Source organism: Zingiber officinale, chromosome 5B (genome assembly GCF_018446385.1).
Source record: "Zingiber officinale cultivar Zhangliang chromosome 5B, Zo_v1.1, whole genome shotgun sequence".
Classification (NCBI taxonomy): domain Eukaryota; kingdom Viridiplantae; phylum Streptophyta; class Magnoliopsida; order Zingiberales; family Zingiberaceae; genus Zingiber; species Zingiber officinale.
In genome coordinates, this window is record NC_055995.1 from 10,821,096 (window position 1) to 10,840,286 (window position 19,191).

At 41.4% G+C, this 19,191-nt stretch overlaps 2 protein-coding genes across 2 annotated transcripts; both read left to right on the forward strand.

The window, feature by feature from the left end:
• The first annotated feature begins 981 nt into the window (after positions 1-981).
• LOC121986491 lies at positions 982-7,284 on the forward strand. Its single transcript, XM_042540458.1, has 3 exons — positions 982-1,609; positions 1,709-1,782; positions 7,180-7,284. Exons 1-3 carry the CDS (start codon positions 982-984, stop codon positions 7,282-7,284), a joined length of 807 nt encoding a protein of 268 aa, XP_042396392.1.
• Positions 7,285-7,423: 139 nt separating this feature from the next.
• LOC121984114 (brassinosteroid LRR receptor kinase BRI1-like) lies at positions 7,424-11,263 on the forward strand. Its single transcript, XM_042536904.1, has one exon. The coding sequence runs from the start codon at positions 7,559-7,561 to the stop codon at positions 10,937-10,939; it is 3,381 nt and encodes a 1,126-aa protein (XP_042392838.1). The 5' UTR covers positions 7,424-7,558; the 3' UTR covers positions 10,940-11,263.
• The last annotated feature ends 7,928 nt before the right edge of the window (positions 11,264-19,191 follow it).

Consider the following 19,191-nt stretch of genomic DNA (forward strand, 5'->3'; position numbering starts at 1 on the left):
TTAAAAAGTTGTTGATGTAGCGATTATACTATTGCTAATGTAACTAAACAATTAGGAAAACAAATTTGAACACTAGAAGAAAGATGATTTTTAGATATCCCAGTAGTTTTAATACCTCGATGTGGATGATGCAATAGTGTTCCTAGAGCTTGAACTGTCATGGTTCTACACCTTGTACCGGTCAATTCGATATCCGATACCAAAATAATAAAGATCAGCAGGTTCAGAAAAAGAATATCAAAGTCCCAAATAATCCCTCAAAATTTTGAGGTCATTGATTTCTTGAGAATCAAAGATGATAAATTAGAAATCAGTCGAACTTAAAAAGCAGACTTCTATAAATACCAAACCAGATCCGAGAGAGGGAGGCAGAAGACGGACTCTGTAATGAAATCGAAAAGTAATGCAAAGCTGGAGACGCAAGGCTAGAGACGGTGGGAGGCTGGAGATGTGCGTCTGCTAGGGTTGTAGAGCAATTGGGATTTTGAGCGTTTGTTTCTTAGCACAGTTAATGTTTTTTTTAGACTAGTAAAAATTATAAAGTAAAAGTGATGAGAAATTAGAACATCCGAGCTCTCACTATGACGTGGACTTGGTGAAAAACCTCCCTCTTATAGTAGAGGGAGGTTTTTTGATTAAAACGAAGAAGCGGCTCCGCCGCTGCGGAGCCGCTTTTTCGTCTTTTCATTTTTTTTTTTAATAATTAAAAAAAATCAAAAAGCCGGGTAATTAAAGTATGTTTCTCATTTCAATAAGAACAACCGTTGTATGTCGTTGAGCAACGACTAATTTTTAGCCGTTGTTCAACGGTTATAATTAAATTTTTTTAATTTATTTTTTTTATAAATACATAATCGATTTCATATTTTTCATTTATCTCCTTGTTATCTTTGCTTTCGATTTCTTTCCTCAATTATCTATATTTTTCAACCACAAAAATATCTTGATTTATTTCAAATGACTCAAAATCCAGATCGATCTATGCTCCAGGAATTCTGGAGAAATGAATTGTCGGAAGATGCGGAGGATATAGATGAACGAAGAATGCTCCAACTATATGAGCAGCGACAAACGGTACGTCAAAGATCTCAAAGTTCTTCCGGTAGAACACAGAGGAGAAGGTATTTGAATCGGGATCGTGAAGTTGGATATGCTCGTCTTTTCAATGATTACTTTTCTGATGATCCGGTATATCCTGATGACATATTTCGGCGTCGATTTCGAATGAAAAAAGAGTTATTTCTTCATATAGTTGATGCCGTGAAAAATCATTCCGAATATTTTCAATGGAAGGTCGATGCTGCGGGAAAAAAAGGTTTGTCACCACTTCAGAAATGCTCAGCGACTATTCGTCAATTGGCGTATGAAGCCCCTACTGATCATTATGATGAGTATCTACGGATTGCTGAAACAACTGTCATCCAATGTTTATTCAACTTTTGCCGATATGTAATTGAAGTGTTTGGGGCCCAATATTTACGAAGACCTAATGCTGCTGATATCCAACACTTGCTTGAAATGCATGAGCAGAGACATGGTTTCCCTGGCATGTTGGGCAGTCTTGATTGTATGCATTGGCAATGGAAAAATTGCCCCGTCGCTTGGAAAGGTCAGTTTACTCGAGGAGATAATGGTGTCCCAACAATTGTGCTCGAAGCTGTTGCATCTTCGGACTTGTGGATATGATATGCCTTTTTTGGGATTGCAGGGTCACGCAATGATATCAATGTGCTTAATGAATCACCATCATTCAACAACGTCTTACAAGGGAATGCACCCGAGGTTAATTTCATGATTAATAATACACAATATACAAAAGGATACTATCTGACCGATGGGATCTATCCAGAATGGACTACTTTCGTCAAGAGCTTTCCATACCCCCATGATCCCAAAAGAAAAATATTTAAGGAACAACAGGAGGCTACGAGAAAGGATGTCGAGAGGGCATTTGGGGTGCTCCAATCACGATGGGCAATGATAAAAGGTCCAGGACGATTTTGGTACAAGGATAATTTGAAGGACATCATGTATACCTATATTATTTTGCACAACATGATTATTGAAAATGAGGGAGATGCAGTAGTCAATTAGTCGGACGACGAAGGAGATTCTCAATTACAAATATTTCAAGGCTCCACTCAAGAATTTCAAGCATATATTCGTAGAAATTACGAGCTACGTGATAATCAGCTACATCATCAACTTTGAGCCGACTTAGTTGATTATATCTGGGCACGCTATAATTGTAATAAGTGAAAAAAAAATTATTAATTGCGATATATGTATTGTGATATTTATGTAATTTTTTTAATTATGAAAGTTATTTTATGTTAGTAATTTATGAATTTAAATTTTATTACAATTTAATTATATAAAATGTAAATAGGAAGAAGAGATAATAAAATATATATAATGAAAAGTGTGGGATCCATGAAGAAGTTGTTGAGAGATTTTTTTGATAGTGGAAAGAGGCATGGAGTTTTTAACTTTTGATGTGGCACAGACATGGCAACAAAGGAGCTCATAGTGAATTTTAACCACTGTGGATACTCTTAGAGGTCTAAGTAACTTGTATCTGATTCATCTTTTTTACTTCACATATAAAAATTATAAATTTTATTTTTTTTAAAATTTTATATATTATTTTATAATTAGTAATCGTCGAAATAACCAATAGCAAAGTTAAAATCCAAAATTCTACTAGCGTGTACCTAGCCCAGTATAAATCACATGTGACCCTTAACCTAAACAGGAGTAGCCTAATTGGTATACCAACTTAGTCCGGGCTTCTCATCAGAGAGACATGATTCAATTTTTGATAATTGTAAATACTATTTTAAATTATTTCGTGGCACTTTGTCTAGAAGATCGCTATGCCAAGATGTCAGTTTGACCTTTTACTAATAGAATAGACAATCGTGTTGACTATAGCTCACACACAAGTTATAAACTGGAGGAGCCCCCACAACAAGATGTCACAAAAGATATGATCGGCATTGGCTTAGACCATTCTTAAACATGCCCTGTCAACATTCATACTTTGAAAACAATTACTCGCATATGACCATGAACAACCGACCATATAAAAGGTTAAATGATAAATTATTAAACCACATAATTATAGTTGCCGAAACCCCAAATCTCATATATACTTATAGATGTCTTAAGAAGACTTAGACAAGTATATTATTTTTAATTTGAAGTGATTAATAGTTCTCTAAGTCTATTGGTTAATTTTGGACGAAAGAGAAGATAGACCAAGAGAACTCAAGATCACTCCAAATTAAGACTTTTATACCGGTTTAAGTTTTCTTAATACATTTATGTCCTTAAATATCAATTTAATACACTATATTAAGAACAGTAATTTATTCAATGCGTTCCCAATCGAGTCACATTCCATCAATTGATTACTATGGTATAGCAATTGATTGATGGAATGTTACATGACCATATAATCATTCCCAATCAAAACAATACGAGGGGTAAAATAGATATGGAATTTTAAAAGTTACTTATGGGATTTTAATAATTGATAATTTAATTACATGGTTAAGTAATTTATCAAAAGATTAAACTAACCACACTAAGACAATCTATTTCTCTTCAATTCCTTCATTGTTTTTGCATTTTTCTTCTTCTGCTTTTATGCAAATCCATCAACAAAATCTCACTAGAGTATCTTCAATACCCTTTGATGCATGTTAATCTAGAAAATAAAATAATTAGTCCCGGACTATGGTGCAATGATAAGATAATTTAGGGGAAAATTAGAGTACCATAGTTGAATCCCCAACTAGAGCATGCTTGAACACGTAATTTGAAGAAAAAAATTATGTTAATGGATCCCATGGCTAAAGTACCCAGTTCAAGGTTTGAACAACTCTACAGCACTATGATACTTCCCAATTTATTTCTTTGATGGTCGATAAAAGATTTTTATGGGAGGTTGATCGATGATCATTATGACTTAAACCTCATTAATTGGGAAATGGCAAAAATTTTCTTATAAAAAGGAGAAAGAGATAGGGGAGATGAGCACGGAAGATGGCGATGATGTATGTATGTATCTATCCTTGTCTGATATCAACGAGCATGGGCTAAGCGAGGGAGTCCCACACTCATTTAAAATGTGGAATCATGTTGCCGGTGATTTGAAGGGAATAGTGGTAGTGCAGCTGGAGAGATGTTGGTTTGCAGTCGCCATGCATGTGGAGGTGCCTGTCGATAGGCCATTTAATGTGACGTTCGGGATTAACGTATGACCTTTTATTATATTCAATGCGCCAAGCTGATCGACGTCTTGTTCTCTGAGAGTCGGAAGGCTGCTCCCCATTTTTCGTCGCCCGGTCGACTCCAATCATTTAGGCCAAGATCCAAGTCTTGGATGCCCTCTCATTCCTGCCTTTCATTTATTTATTGCTGGTCGGATCACTGATTTTCATTCCAGCTACTGAAGAAAGTGTTTAGATTTAAAGATATATAATTTTTAAAACTTATTTTTAAATAATTTAAAAATATAATTTAATTATAAGAATGTGATAAATTCGATTTTATTTTTTTCATATAGATTTCGATGGTGGTCCTACTCTTCTAATTTAGGATTTAGGTGGACTTATTTGTTTCAATATTTATTTTGAGAGTTTATTTATAATTTTAATTAAAAAAAGTATGATTCATAAATTTTATTTATAAATATTATTTACAAATAATTCATCATGAATACAAACAAATTAAATATAAATATGTTCAAGTTCATTTATTTGAATTCATTTACTTAATTTTATGCATATTGGGAAAAAAAGAGAAAAGGACTCCTCTGAGTATTAAAATCGTATATATAAAAGAATTTAAATTTTTAATAGTTAATTTTGGTAAAATCTAAAAATTAAATTAAGTTAATATTTTTTTAAAATTTAAAGTTTATTAATATTTTTTTGATTATTTTTTTATATAAAAAAATATAGATAATTATAGTTTTCTCTAATCCAACAATTTATACTTTACATACAAAAGTTTCTATAAATATTTTATACCGATAAAATTAAAAATTATATTTTTCTTAACTTTTGGTTAAAATCAAATATAGTATATATTATTATCAATTTAATATGATATAAAAAGTTAAATCAAAATATGGTGAGATCCATTTTAACTTTTTATATATACTAGTCATGGTATACAGGATTTAATTTTTTATATAAAATATTATATAACTTTTATATTATTTGTTAATAATTTAATTAAAATTATTTAAACTTAATAAATATGTCTTAATTGGACTAAAATTAGTTTAAAGCTATTGTAACAAATGACAGCGGTTAATAATAACTATTTAATAGTCCTTATACTAATGGCTTCCCTGTGATTAGGTCATGATATCAAACTCAATATATTTGAGTACATCTTCTTCTATGTCTTGATCATTGTACTAATGGGGGCATTGGAAATAAATGAATCATTTTTTACCATATATTTAATAGTCTTTACAATATTGTAATAATTATTTAATAGTTTAAAAAAATTAAATATTTTGATTTATATATATCAATATCTATATAAATAAGAAAGTCAAATTTTAGGATATTCAAATTTATTTATTAAATTAACCAAGCAAACCAAGTCAAACTTAAAATAAACCAAGTCATTAAAGCTATTGTTCAAGCTTAGCTTGATTTATTTTTATGAACTTAAGTTTGATTTGAGTTTGGTTCATTTAAATATTATCGAACTTTCAATTTAAATTTATTAAATTTATTAAATTTATTGATTGTTTGGAATTTTACATTTTAAATTTGTTTGATTATTATTAAGTTTGGTAATATAAATGTATTTATTTATTTATTTATTTTATTTATTTAATAAATTGATAAGAATTTTATTGATAAACATTATTCATAAATATTATTCATAAATATTTATAAAGATGGTTTAAAAATGTTAACAAATAAAATAAAATGTATATATATATATATATATAGAGAAATATTATGCTGCGGTGCCTTATGTGCGATTTTGCTGCGGTTCTTACCACGTCAGCGAGAAAACACAAAAAAAAATCAACGCTGCTCTCCTCCTGATCGGCCTGGACCGATCAGGCTCCAATCTGATCGGTCTGGGAGTCTCCTGATCGGTCTGGTGACCGATCAGGAAACGATCAAAGGCAAAAAAAAAAAAAGGGTAGGGGGATCGGTCTGTGAATCGATCCACCTATAGCCTGATCGGTCCACAGACCGATCAGGCTTCGAAGCCAACTCTCACAGTGAGTTGGTTAATCGGTCTGGGAACCAATCAGCCTAGGGTCTGATCGGTCTGGTGACCGATCAGGAGACTCCCAGACCGATCAGGTTGGAGCCTGATCGGTCCAAGCCGATCAGGTTGGAGCCTGATCGGTCCAGGCCGATCAGGAGGAGAGCAACGTTGATTTTTTTTTGTGTTTTCTCGCTGACGTGACAAGAACCATAGCAAAACTGCACATAAAGCACCGCAGCATAATATTTATATATATATATATATATATATATAATCTTACTCGTTTAATGAAATAAATTATTTAAATTTATTTATTTAATTAATCAACGAGAATGGACCCATAAGCATTATTGTATCCATTTTCATTAGATGCGCAAATATTACAACAAGCATCCACTTGGCCATCCCTTTCAGCGTGCGGCCAATCAGATCCGTCCATATTGGTGGGCCCCTTTCTTATCCGTCATGTCCTTCCCGACACCCCCATCTGGTCCCTGACACCGACACGTCACCCTATCGTCGACAGCAGCACGTGTCCATCAGGTCAGGCCCCTCGTCCATTTAAGGCCTCGCACTACCACAATTCTCCCACCCGATTTCCGCCACCCACTTTACTCCCCCTCTCTTTATTCGCCTCCCTCGTGGGGCCCACGCCAACCCGCAGTCGCAGGCTACGCCTTCCGAGTCCTTTTGCGCTTCACACTTTCGTCATTTATCTCTTTAACACCCGAAGTCGTACCGCCCCTGCCAGTGCAGGGGCTGTCAAGCATCATTCACGCACCGACGTGGATGGAGGAATGGGTATCCTTGGGAGAGGCTCCGACGCTTTTCTGTTAAAAAAAAAAAAAAAAAAAAGTTCGACTTCACTATTTTTCTATTCGACTTTTTGACTTCTTTTGCTTTCACGTTCACCCATCCGTTCAGATTGATCCCGCCATTTCCAACGGCCGAGATGGCATATTGGCAGCACTCGATCCATCACATTATTCTCAAGACGAAAATGCCATCATGCTCGCGCCGCACGTGTGATAAATCGATCAGGGTAGTTTAGTCATATAACGTGGCATCTCGTCGTGCGGAACGGGTGGCCTCCTCGCTAGTGCCTGCCCAATCTGGTGGGGCTGGCTGTCCAATGACAACGCTGGTAAGCCGTTGGGCGTCGAATTTTATTTTTGTGAGTACAGAAATGCCATCGCCTTCCTCGCAAATTGTACTGGCTCCGCTCTGGTGCTACGCCTTCCCCTGCGCTGCCTGCAAAACCCTTCGACCCATTTGAATGGAAAGCTAAACGACAGGCTATGCCATGGAAGGAGAGCACCGACGCCGCTCCTCCTTCTCATCCTCCTTACTCTGCCTAGTCTTCCTTGTCTGCCTAGTCCTCGCCGTGGGGGCGAGCGGTGCCGGCGACTTGGAGCTGCTGTTGTCGTTCAAGGGCTCAGTCGGGAATCCACAGTCGCTCCAGAGCTGGGACCGAATCCGCAGCCCGTGCTCCTTCACCGGAGTGACCTGTTACTCCGGCGGCCGCGTCGCCGCCCTCGTGCTACAGGGAGTGCCCCTCGTCGTCGACTTCCGCAGTGTTTCGTCTTCGATCCTTTCCCTTGAGGGACTCCAAATCCTTTCCCTCCAAGCTGTCAACCTCACTGGAACCTTATCCGGAGGCATCTGCGGTAGCCAGTTGGTTGAGCTCGATCTCTCCGGAAACGGTCTCCAGGGATCTCTTGCTGACGTTTTCTCTTTTGCCGCCGTTTGCGCCGGGCTGAAGTCGCTCAATCTCTCGCGCAACTCTTTTGGGATTTCACCAGCCGCCGCTGGGAATGCTCTTGCCTTTTCGGCGCTCGAGGTCGAGACGCTTGATCTCTCCTTCAACAAGCTCTCCGAAGAGTCTGAACTCCGGCTGTTGCTCTCCAACCTCGGCGCCCTCCGCCGCCTCGATCTGGTCGGAAACCGCCTTTCTGGTGGTCTTCCCTCCGTCGTCAACTGCTCTTACCTTCAGCATCTGGACCTTTCTTCCACTAGCCTCTCCGGCGAGGTTGGCGACGATGTCTTCACCGATTGCCGGAGCTTGACATTCTTGAACCTGTCTGCCAACCACTTCATCGGCCGTCTCCCCTCCAGCCTCTCCTCTTGTGATTCCTTGATCTCACTCAGCCTATCCAGCAACAACTTCTCCGGCGAGTTCCCTGACGACATCCTTACCTCGCTACCCAACCTCCATATTCTCGAGCTGGCGTTCAACAACCTCAGTGGCAGTCTGGGGAACTCCATCACCACGATGCCCAGTCTTGAAGTGTTCGATCTCAGCTCTAATATGCTGACGGGAGCCATTCCCCCGGAGCTTTGCCCTCACGGGTTCGCCTTAAGACTGCTCTATGTTCAGAACAACCAGCTCACCGGCGGCATCCCGGAGTCTCTGAGCAACTGTAGAAATCTCGTCTACCTGGATCTCAGCCTCAACTACATCACCGGAACCATCCCCCCGGGACTCGGCACGCTCTCTTCCCTACGAGACCTCATCATGTGGCAGAACTTGCTCGAGGGCGAAATTCCGCCGCAGTTATCCAACCTCCGAAGCCTCAAGAACCTCATTCTCGATAATAATGGGCTCACGGGACCGATCCCCACCGGGCTGGCGAATTGCAAAGGTTTGAACTGGCTTTCCCTATCCAGTAACCACCTCAACGGAACCATCCCCTCCTGGATCGGCCAGCTTCACAATCTTGCAATACTTAAGCTCGCGAACAACTCCTTCTCTGGCCCGATTCCTCAGGAGCTTGGAGACTGCAAGAGTTTGATTTGGTTGGATGTGAACAACAACCAACTCACTGGATCAATCCCGCCGAGCCTGGCGAAGCAATCAGGCAAAGTGCCGGCGGGCTTCTTGGGTACCGGCGAGCCATACGTCTACCTGAAGAACGAAGGCCACAGTGGGTGCCGAGGCACAGGCGACCTCCTTGAGTTCGGTGGCGTTCGGCCAGAGGATCTCGACCGTTTACCCAGCCGCCACTTCTGCAACTTCACCAGGCTTTACAAAGGGATAACACAGTATACCTTCAGCAACAATGGATCTATGCTCTTTCTCGATCTCTCCTTCAATCAGCTGGACGGGGAGATACCAAAGGAGCTTGGAAATATGTACTACCTTCTCATTTTGAACCTGGGCCACAACCAGCTCTCCGGCTTCATTCCACTGGAACTGGGGAACCTGAGGCATGTCGGAGGGCTCGACCTCTCGCACAATGCACTTGAAGGGCCTATTCCTCAGTCCTTCTCTGGCCTTGCCTGGTTAGCTGAGATTGACCTCTCCAATAACAAGCTAAATGGGTCTATTCCTGAGCTAGGTCAGCTGGCAACCTTCCCACGTTATGACTATGACAACAACTCCGGTCTTTGCGGGTTCCCTCTCCCGCCTTGCAAAGACATTGCCGGGGCAAATTTGGAGACACAACACAAGAAGAATCATCGCCGGCAGGCTTCTCTCGCAGGGAGTCTCGCAATGGGATTGCTTTTCTTCATCTTCTGCATTGTCGGCCTTATCATCATTGCAGTAGAGAGCAAGAGGAGGAAGAATGAAAATAAAGACAAGAGCAACCGAGCCGCTGGGGACATCTACACCGATAGCCGGTCTCACTCCGGCACTGCCAATTCAAACTGGAAGCTAACCGCCACCAAAGATGCATTAGCCATCAGCCTCGCCACCTTCGACATGCCTCTCAAGAAGCTATCTTTTGTGGACCTGGTCGAGGCAACTAACGGTTTCCACAATCATAGCCTGATAGGTTCAGGTGGATTTGGTGACGTTTACAAAGCCCAGCTGAAAGATGGAAGCATTGTTGCCATCAAGAAGCTTATCCATGTTAGCGGGCAAGCGGACCGAGAGTTCACAGCTGAAATGGAGACCATTGGAAAGATCAAGCACCGCAACCTCGTTCCCCTGTTGGGCTACTGCAAAGTAGGAGAAGAACGTCTGTTGGTTTATCAGTATATGAAATATGGGAGCTTAGACGATGTCTTGCATAACCGAAACAATGTCGGAATCAAACTGAATTGGGCAGCTAGAAGGAGGATTGCAATGGGAGCTGCCAGAGGCTTGGCATTCTTGCACCACAACTGCGCACCTCGTATAATTCACAGAGATATGAAGTCAAGCAATGTTCTTCTCGATGAGAATTTGGAAGCGAGGGTCTCAGATTTTGGGATGGCAAGGCAGATGAGTGCAGTGGACACCCATTTGAGTGTTTCTGCATTGGCTGGCACCCCTGGTTATGTGCCACCTGAGTACTACCAGAGCTTCCGGTGCACCATCAGGGGTGATGTATACAGCTATGGTGTAGTCTTGCTCGAGCTGCTCACCGGTAGACGACCTACAGATTCCGCAGACTTTGGCGACGACAATTTGGTCGGGTGGGTAAGGCAGCATTCTAAAGTCAGAATAAGCAATGTCTTCGACCCTGTGCTGTTGAAAGATGACCCTTCTCTGGAGCTGGAGCTATTAGAGCATCTCAAGGTTGCTTGTGCCTGCCTTGATGAGAGACCATTCAGGCGACCAACAATGCTAAAGGTGATGTCCATGTTTAAGGAGATACAAACAGTTTCGTCTTTAAGCACCAATGTTTCTTCAATGGATGGGAGCCTCTGCGAGGGAGATATGAGCTTGAAGGAAGAAGACAAAGAAGATAGATTTTGAAGGAGGCATGCCAGAAGAAGTGGAATCTTCACACAAGCTGGTTCCATTCACCTTAGCAGGTTGGAGAGGACAGAAAATTTCATTCTTCACCTTCCCAATGGTATGAACAAAAGTTTTCCCATGTAGAATTATATCATACAGTCCCTAAAACAATGTTCTATATCTCTCTCTCTCTGTTTTTCCCCCTTTTATTCTCATTCATATACGTTAATCATGCCTTATCACAAGTTCTCTGTACATAGTAAGTGAATTTTGTGTGATTCATCTTCCACTCTAGAAACCCACCCTTATCTATAATTTAATTGCTTAATCTTTTACTTTGTACGTTCATGTGTTTTAACTGTTCTTCATCTGTTATTCACATCACATAACACTCTTGGTTAATCTTTATTATAGGTAGGGATGAGCATTGGATTAATTGGATTGTTCGTTAGATGAATTATTTCTATTTAATCTAGATTTTACTCAGTTTCCACTAGAAAAGTGGTTTCCACGTGACTCACAGTGTTCTTTTTGGTGCACCTTCCACGATAAAAGTGGCTTCCAGCTTTTTTTTTTTTCTCTCTAGATTTTGATCCTATACCAGGAACCCTAAGAATCCTGAGTAGTTAAAGTGGCTAGCTGACAACATAGTGCCTTTTCCACGTTTGTCTTGGTTATATGTATTAATGGATCGTAGTCATCTATGATTTACTTTTTCTGTGTTAGTATAGGGATCGATTGATATGGATACTGGGTTGAGTGAATCATCTTTTTTACCACCTAAGTAACTAAAGTGACTAGCAGACCAACATAATTTATTCTAACCCACAAAATAAACAAGCTAAAACCAACCTTGCTTCGAATGGTGAAGTTCCATAACTAAGCCTAGTAATTTTTCTACTTGTTCTCTTAGCAGATTGTCATGGTAGAGATGAATGGTACAGTTTCATCTTGTTTATTGACACTCATGTTGTGGTATCTCCCTTGGCAGGGAGAGAGCTAGGAATTTCTTTCATTTTTATACCCCCACACCTAGCTCCGTCCCTGCCCCTATTCCATGGTGTTTCTAGAGCAACTTAAAAGGCTTTTAGCTATACTTTTCTTCCAGCTGGTTTATGTTTCTCTAAATATGCTTAACCTAATTCTTCATGTTTCGATTGGTTATAGATAATGCTAATCGAGAGAGATCTTGTCGTGAATCAAAATTGTATCGAAACGGGTGGCAACTAAAGGAAGATAATTGAAATCATGGATAAGTTCGGAGAAAAAAATTCTTTCATCTCTAGTCACTTGATGGTCTATTATAATGGATTTTGTGATTTACCTCTCTTATAATCTAGGGGCGGATTATCAGGGAGGGACGATTGAATGAACATAATCATCTTTTAGTTATAATTGAAATCATAGATAAATCTCTTTGGGGATGTTTATTTGGTTAGAGAGTGATTGATTTACTATAATGAGACAGAGATTAATTATCAAAAAAAAAAAAAAAAAAAAACTATGCTCATTACATAATTATTTGATGGTGACCATAAATTGATTTTGTAATTTACTTTTTGTTTTTAGGAACTTTGAGGGACGTTTATGATTCAAATCATGAATAAGTTTATTTATTATTTTATGAGTTTCATAGATCCAAAGTGTTAAAATTTTGTCTTCGCCCGGGGTAGCAGGAGTACATGCTAGGGTTTTAGTTAGCCATATGCTAGGGTTTTAGTTAGCCATATGGTTTGTCTTCTCTACTGTGGGATGAGGTAGATTGAAATGTAACTTCAAAGAATTATTTTCTGGGGAATCCAGTCCAGCAAAGCGAGTCCGCTGCGCTGTTTCCCCATCGACCGACATTTGTTTTGATGCGCCCTAATGCAGAGTCATCTCAAAAGGCAAAAGGGCCGGCAAATATTAAGCAATGGAGTGGGTAGATAAAAACAGAGGCCTTGAGCGGTCTAGTGCATGGAACATGATTATCTATATTTTGCTCCAATGATTGTCTCATGAATGTCCCACGCATAGTGCAGCTGTGTTGATACTCTGGATGATAAAATTATGTCATAGGGCTAATATGTTAGATCGTAAAGTTTACTAGAGGAAGGGTGAACAACGATTGTCAAAAATTCGTTAATAATTCAAGTATGTAGTAGAAAATAATAAACACAATGCTAATAAAATCAATTTTAATTGATTCGGAGTTCTGGTCGATTTCTACTTAAGGCTTGTACTCATCGATTGTACTCATAGAGTGTTTTCGTTGGCCAATCATTAATAATTCGTAAAATATTATAAATTTTAGTACAAGAATTATTAAAAGAATATCGACAACAGGAAAATGAAATTGAGTCGCACGTTGTTAGAGAAGTCTCGCAGTGTCGCAGGAGCAGTGCGCAACAGAGCAGTCGTAGAAGAAGTTGTACTTTTTGCTCCAGGTAGAAGATTTCTTTTATAGGAGTGCTCTCTGTGCGCCCGAATCCCTTCCGGGCGCTTGGATCGTGAGGTCATCCAACCAATCGGTGCGCTCCTAGCTGGCGGAGATAAGATTTGCCTTCCAGACGCTTGGATTAGTACTGGGTGCCTGGACCACCATTTTTCAGCAACTTACTGTCCTGTAAGAAAATTTAGTCCGAGGTAAATACAAATTATATTACCCTGTAAAATAAAGTGTTAGCACAATTATAGTCAAATAGAGTAGTAATTAAATTCTGTCTCCTCGACACCAAAATCTAATCATGTCACGCCCTGAGAGTAAGGTTGTCCGACGAAAATCGGACAGCACCTCCCCTGTAGCAGTGACAAATGAACCAGTATACATAGCTAACAGATATACATATGCAAAATATAACCAACACGGCAAGAACTAAGCACAACCACGCAGATAATAAGCAACCCACTCGGTTGGTAAATCAAACACAGCGGAAAACGAATGATAAGTACCAAAATACCAAAAGGAACTCACCGCGGGCCGGCCCGACTTGACTCCTCGACAAAGCAAAACCAACCACAGAATAACATCAAGTCCCCAAAAAGGGTTATTACAACACCAAGTTCAAAAATTCAACTCACAACCAGAAAGAGAAACAAAATCGGAAATCCGTCCTTAGAAGCGACGTGGGACTGGTAGTCGGGATCCTCCAAGTGTACTGGCATCACTATCGGCTATCTGGTGAAGTTACCAATGTATAGGGTGGTGAGTATAAAAACTCAGCGGGTAAGGAAATAGACAATGCATGTGTAAAATAGCGTGCCAGGAATATAATAGGATACAGTCTCGGAATGATAAATAGTAGATACTTCTGTGTACATAAAGCATGTAAATTCATCTCTGATACCATATCCTAGGCTAGTAGTATAGAGTCAGAAGTATCACAAAACTACTACAACTACCTAGTTCACATGTAAGGTATACTGTCCAGGTAAGCAGTGTCCAAGTATATATAACAGCTATGCGATAATAGAACTGAGTAAATAAACAACTCATAGCATAAGCAAACAACAATAATATGAACATGTAAGATATCGACAGCGTATGCAGGAATGACCACCCCACCCCATCTCTCTGCACCACGACCACTGTATGGTCGAGAGGTCGGATCGGTGACTACTGAACCACTCCAGCCGTCACCACTCTCGGGTAACCGAGTGGACAGTTTGCTTAGTAGCTATCTAGATACATCGCAATAGGGCCCCTGCTGCTCACAACTCCAGCCGCCACTACCCATGAGTGACCGAGTGAGTGCATGACAGGACAAGCGGCACACTCCCGCTACCACTACCCATGAGTGGTCGAGTGTGCGGCTTTGGTCAACGACCCTCCTCAACCACAAGGGAGACATGGTCACCGACATATATGCTATGACATGATGCGGATAAAGCAACAGTCATCATACGTATATAACAGAAATCAGGTATGCTACATGAAGCCACATGCTCAATCCGAAATATAAATAAACAGTAGTCACACAGGTATACATAGTGTCTAGTATCTGCTAATTACCAAAGATAACAACATGAAACTGTATTGATACGAATTCGAGCAGCTCGAAGGTTGAGTGGACAAGGTATCAAGCACAAGATACGAATACGAGTGGAGTCAAGATATATACTACATATCTGAAACTTGTTGGTGCGGGAAGCATCCGACGATCGAACTCGTGTTTTGATAATGGCAAAGGATTCAAAGTTAAGGTGTTTAGTGATCTAACAAGTCTGCTTGAGTATTTCAGGAAAGTCCTAGCTGTGGTTAGGCAAAGGGAAAATCCTAGGGGGTGGTAACCCTAGGTCATAGGGGGTGGTAACCCTATGCGGAAAGTCTTGGCAGGTCGATGATATTAGACAAAAGTCCTAGGGGGTGGTAACCCTAGGTGGAAAGTCCTGGTGTCGCGAACCAGGTGAAAGACTGGACTAGCCGGGAAGCGGATGTCCAGCAGAAAGTCCAGAAGCGTCGAGTGTTGAGCAAAAGTCCAGTCGATTTGGAGGATCGCACTGGCATCAGGTAATCTCTCCCGAGGGGAGTAGGTGAGGACGCGTTCCCCGCTAAGGGAACAGTAGGCGTCGGGTCGACCTAGGATTTCCGGTCGAAAATCCGAAGTTAGACCCGGACAGTCCGGAGATTGTCATTATCATATCTATTATGTTTTATGTGCTAACTTTGTGCTGCAGGGTATATTTGGGATTAACGTATCTTGCAAGGACCAAAGTGCAAAGATTAACCTCGGATGAATAGTGTCTTGGAGGTGCCTCGGATGCAAGGCTGAAGCTGGCTGTGAAGTGGAGCTGGAGGCGCCTTCATAGGGATTGAAGGCGCCTCGGACCATTGATTGAAGGCGCCTTGGGGCTTTGATGAAGGCGCCTTCAGGTTGGGATAAGCAGTAGTCAGCGGAGGTTATCACAGCGCAGGAACAGGGATAAATTTTGGGGTTAAAGGCGCCTTGATTGTCATTAGAGGCGCCTTGAACGTCCAATAAAAGGACATCTCGACCAGCAGCTTGAATCATCTTCTTCCAAGCAATCCTCCTGCGACTAGCTGCTAACGACACGATCCCGAAGTGCTACGACAACCACCCGACGACCCGGAGCTCCGAATCTTCATTTCTTAATTGTCGTCGGTATAATTAATTCTTGTCAATTATTGTACTTCAGCTTGTAATTATTCCGAACTTATAGTTGTTGTCCACAGAAAGCGATTAAGGGTCGCGGGCTTTCGAGTAGAAGTCGTCATAGGCTCCGAAAGAAGTAAACGACCGTGTTCTTGTGTGTTTGCTTTTTCTTTATTCCGCTGCAAGTTTCAACTCCGATAGTGTTTAATCGAACGATTTACGATTCCGAATCGAGTGAAAGCCACGAGCGCTATTCCTCCCCCTCTAGCGTGTCTCGATCCAGCAATTGGTATCAGAGCGGGGTCGCGTTGATCTGGTGCAACCACCAATCACGCATTTTTTCGTGGTTATTTTCTGGTTTTCAGAGTCAATTAGAATTAGCTAATTAGCTACATCCTAATTATTTTACGAATCGGTTTTTACTCGAAGCTGGTGCAACACCACTCGAGTTTATTATTTCTTATCCTTATCTTCCCGCACTGCTAATCCAAGACCTAGTCTTGACACATTTCTTTTGTTTTTGTTTTACATAAACTGTTGATATTACAAATGACCCAACAAGAAGGGTTCAGCACCGTTCGCCCCCCACTTTTCTCCGGAGAAGACTTCGGATATTGGAAGGGGCGAATGGAAACCTTCCTCAAGACACAATTCGATACATGGATGATAATCAAGACCGGACTACAACTTCCATCCGACGAACACGACAAGGCGACACCCTGCGAAAAATGAGAATCTACCACAATCAAGAAGGTGGAAGCTGATGCCAAAGCAACCTGCATCCTCCAGTGTGGGCTGACCAAGGAGGAGCTCAACAGAGCTGGTCCATTCTCAACGGCAAAGGAGCTATGGGAGAAATTAATCGAACTCCACGAGGGCACCTCGGAAACCAAGGTAAGCAAGCGTGACTTATTATTTAATAAATTGTACAATCTAAAAATGCAGGAAGGAGAGACGGCGAGTTCGCTCCACGCACGGATTCAAGACATCCTCAACTCTCTTCATGCGATCGGGCAGAAAGTCGAGAATCGGGACGTCATTGTTGGGATCTTAGATGGCTAGAGGGGGGTGAATAGCCTCTTTAAAAACTTAAGCAAAGAGTTCTACACAGACACTAGTTAGCGCAGCGGAATAAACAAACTAAAACAAAACAAAAACAAACACACAAACACTGATACACAGATTTACGAGGTTCGGGGATAACTTGCCCCTACTCCTCGGCGTGTCCGTAAGGTGGACGACTCCTTGATCTTCGGTAGATCGCACCTCGGAAGAATTCCGGCTAAAGATCCTCCTTCTAGGTGGAGTAACCTTCCCACAAAGTCTCAAGAAATATCTAATTTAAAGCACGAGACTTACAGAAACTCGGTGGCAAAGGAGAATGGAAATGCTTACAACCACGCGAGAATTAGTAGCAGAAAACAGAGTTGTCACCCGAGAGCTCAAGAACTTCGCAAAAAGCACACACTTTTCTTTCAAGCTTTCTTTCGTGTTCTGTTCTTGTTCTCCTCTCGCTTTTTTTACTGCTTCTCAAAACCTGATCTCTGCTATCACAAATCTGGTTGTCACAGATCTGGTCCAAACTACGCAAATCAGCGCTGCAACCAATCTCCTTCCCTCATTCTCCGAACTCACACCAATGATATCACAACAACACCGCGTCTTCGAGCTCGAACTAATCCCGTGAGTCAAGCGATCGCCAGATCACGCAGATCCGTTGATGCCCGAATGCACCATCAAACCAACAGAAGACCATTTGTCGATTCCTCTTACGAACTTAATTTGAAATTAGGCTTGAAATGATACCTGTAAACCCGCAAACTCAAAAGCTAACAGAGGATTACATCACATAAATGAATGAGATATATCAAAGCGGTGAAGGAATCGTTGATACAACGAACAAGTCGAGTGTGTAGATCGGTCACCGATCGATCACATCGTTGACCGATCGAGCAATGACCGATCGGTTCGAGATCATTCGATCGGTCGAGTGACCGATCGATTGAGTGGATCGTCCACGCACCGATCTACCTCTTTCTTTCTTTTCTCCCGATCTCTCGATCGACGATTGCACCCGTCAGCACTCGAGTGTTCTTCGATCGGGCCGATCAGATTGAGTGGATCGGTCCACGCACCGATCCACCTCTTTCTTCTTCGCAGTTTTCTCCCGATCGGCCTCCCGATCGATTGCACCGCAGTTAGTCGATCGGTCCGCAGATCGACGATTTCACCAGTGCACCGGTGTCATCCGATCGGTCATCGACCGATCCGTGGAACTTAGTTTCACCGGATCGGTCCGCCGACCGATCCACGATTCTTGTGTACTCTGGATCGGTCACCGACCGATCCAATGTGCCATGAAAGTCCTCTTCGACCTAATCCGGAGAACGAGCCACCGAGCCCTCTCCGACTTCATCCGGTCCGAGAACGAGCCACCGAGCCCTCTCGGCCAGTCCGGAGAACGAGCTACCGAGCCCTCTCCGACTTGGGTCCGGAGAACGAGCTACCTAGCCCTCTCGGACATCGTCGAGAACGAGCTACCGAGCCCTCTCCGACTTCGTCCGTCCAGAGAACGAGCTACCGAGCCCTCTCGACCATTCCGTGCCAAGTCACCATACTTGGACTTTTCCGTGCCAAGCTCCTGCTTGGACTTTTCCGATGTCTTGACCCATCCGATTTCCTTGCCCGGCTTCACTCACCAGGACTTTCCCTCCCAACTGATCAACCTCGATCAGTAGTCATTCTGAGTTTAAACACTATCTCGATACAAACTTAAATCGGTGTCAACATCAAAACAACAGTCATGTATCAACAATCTCCCCCTTTTTGTTGTTTGACAACACGATTTAAGTTTAGATCAGAATTTGTTCAAATTTTCATAATTTTAGGAGAATCAAGATCCTCCCCCTAAGATGGATACAACACTATGTGAGGGTCTTCACATTTGCATTCATCTAAACTTAGTTATCTTCTCCCCCTTTGTCAAACACCGAAAAGGTGCGAATAAGGTAAGATAACTTAAAGAACTTCCCCTTGACCCTTACTGTCTGGTTCTTAAATCACTGAGAATTCCCTCTAAGTGTATTATAAGACAGTAATAAGGAAATAAAAGACAAACAAGACATGCAAGTGAACAGCATATTAATAACGGATAGAAAATGAAATATAATAAAGAGC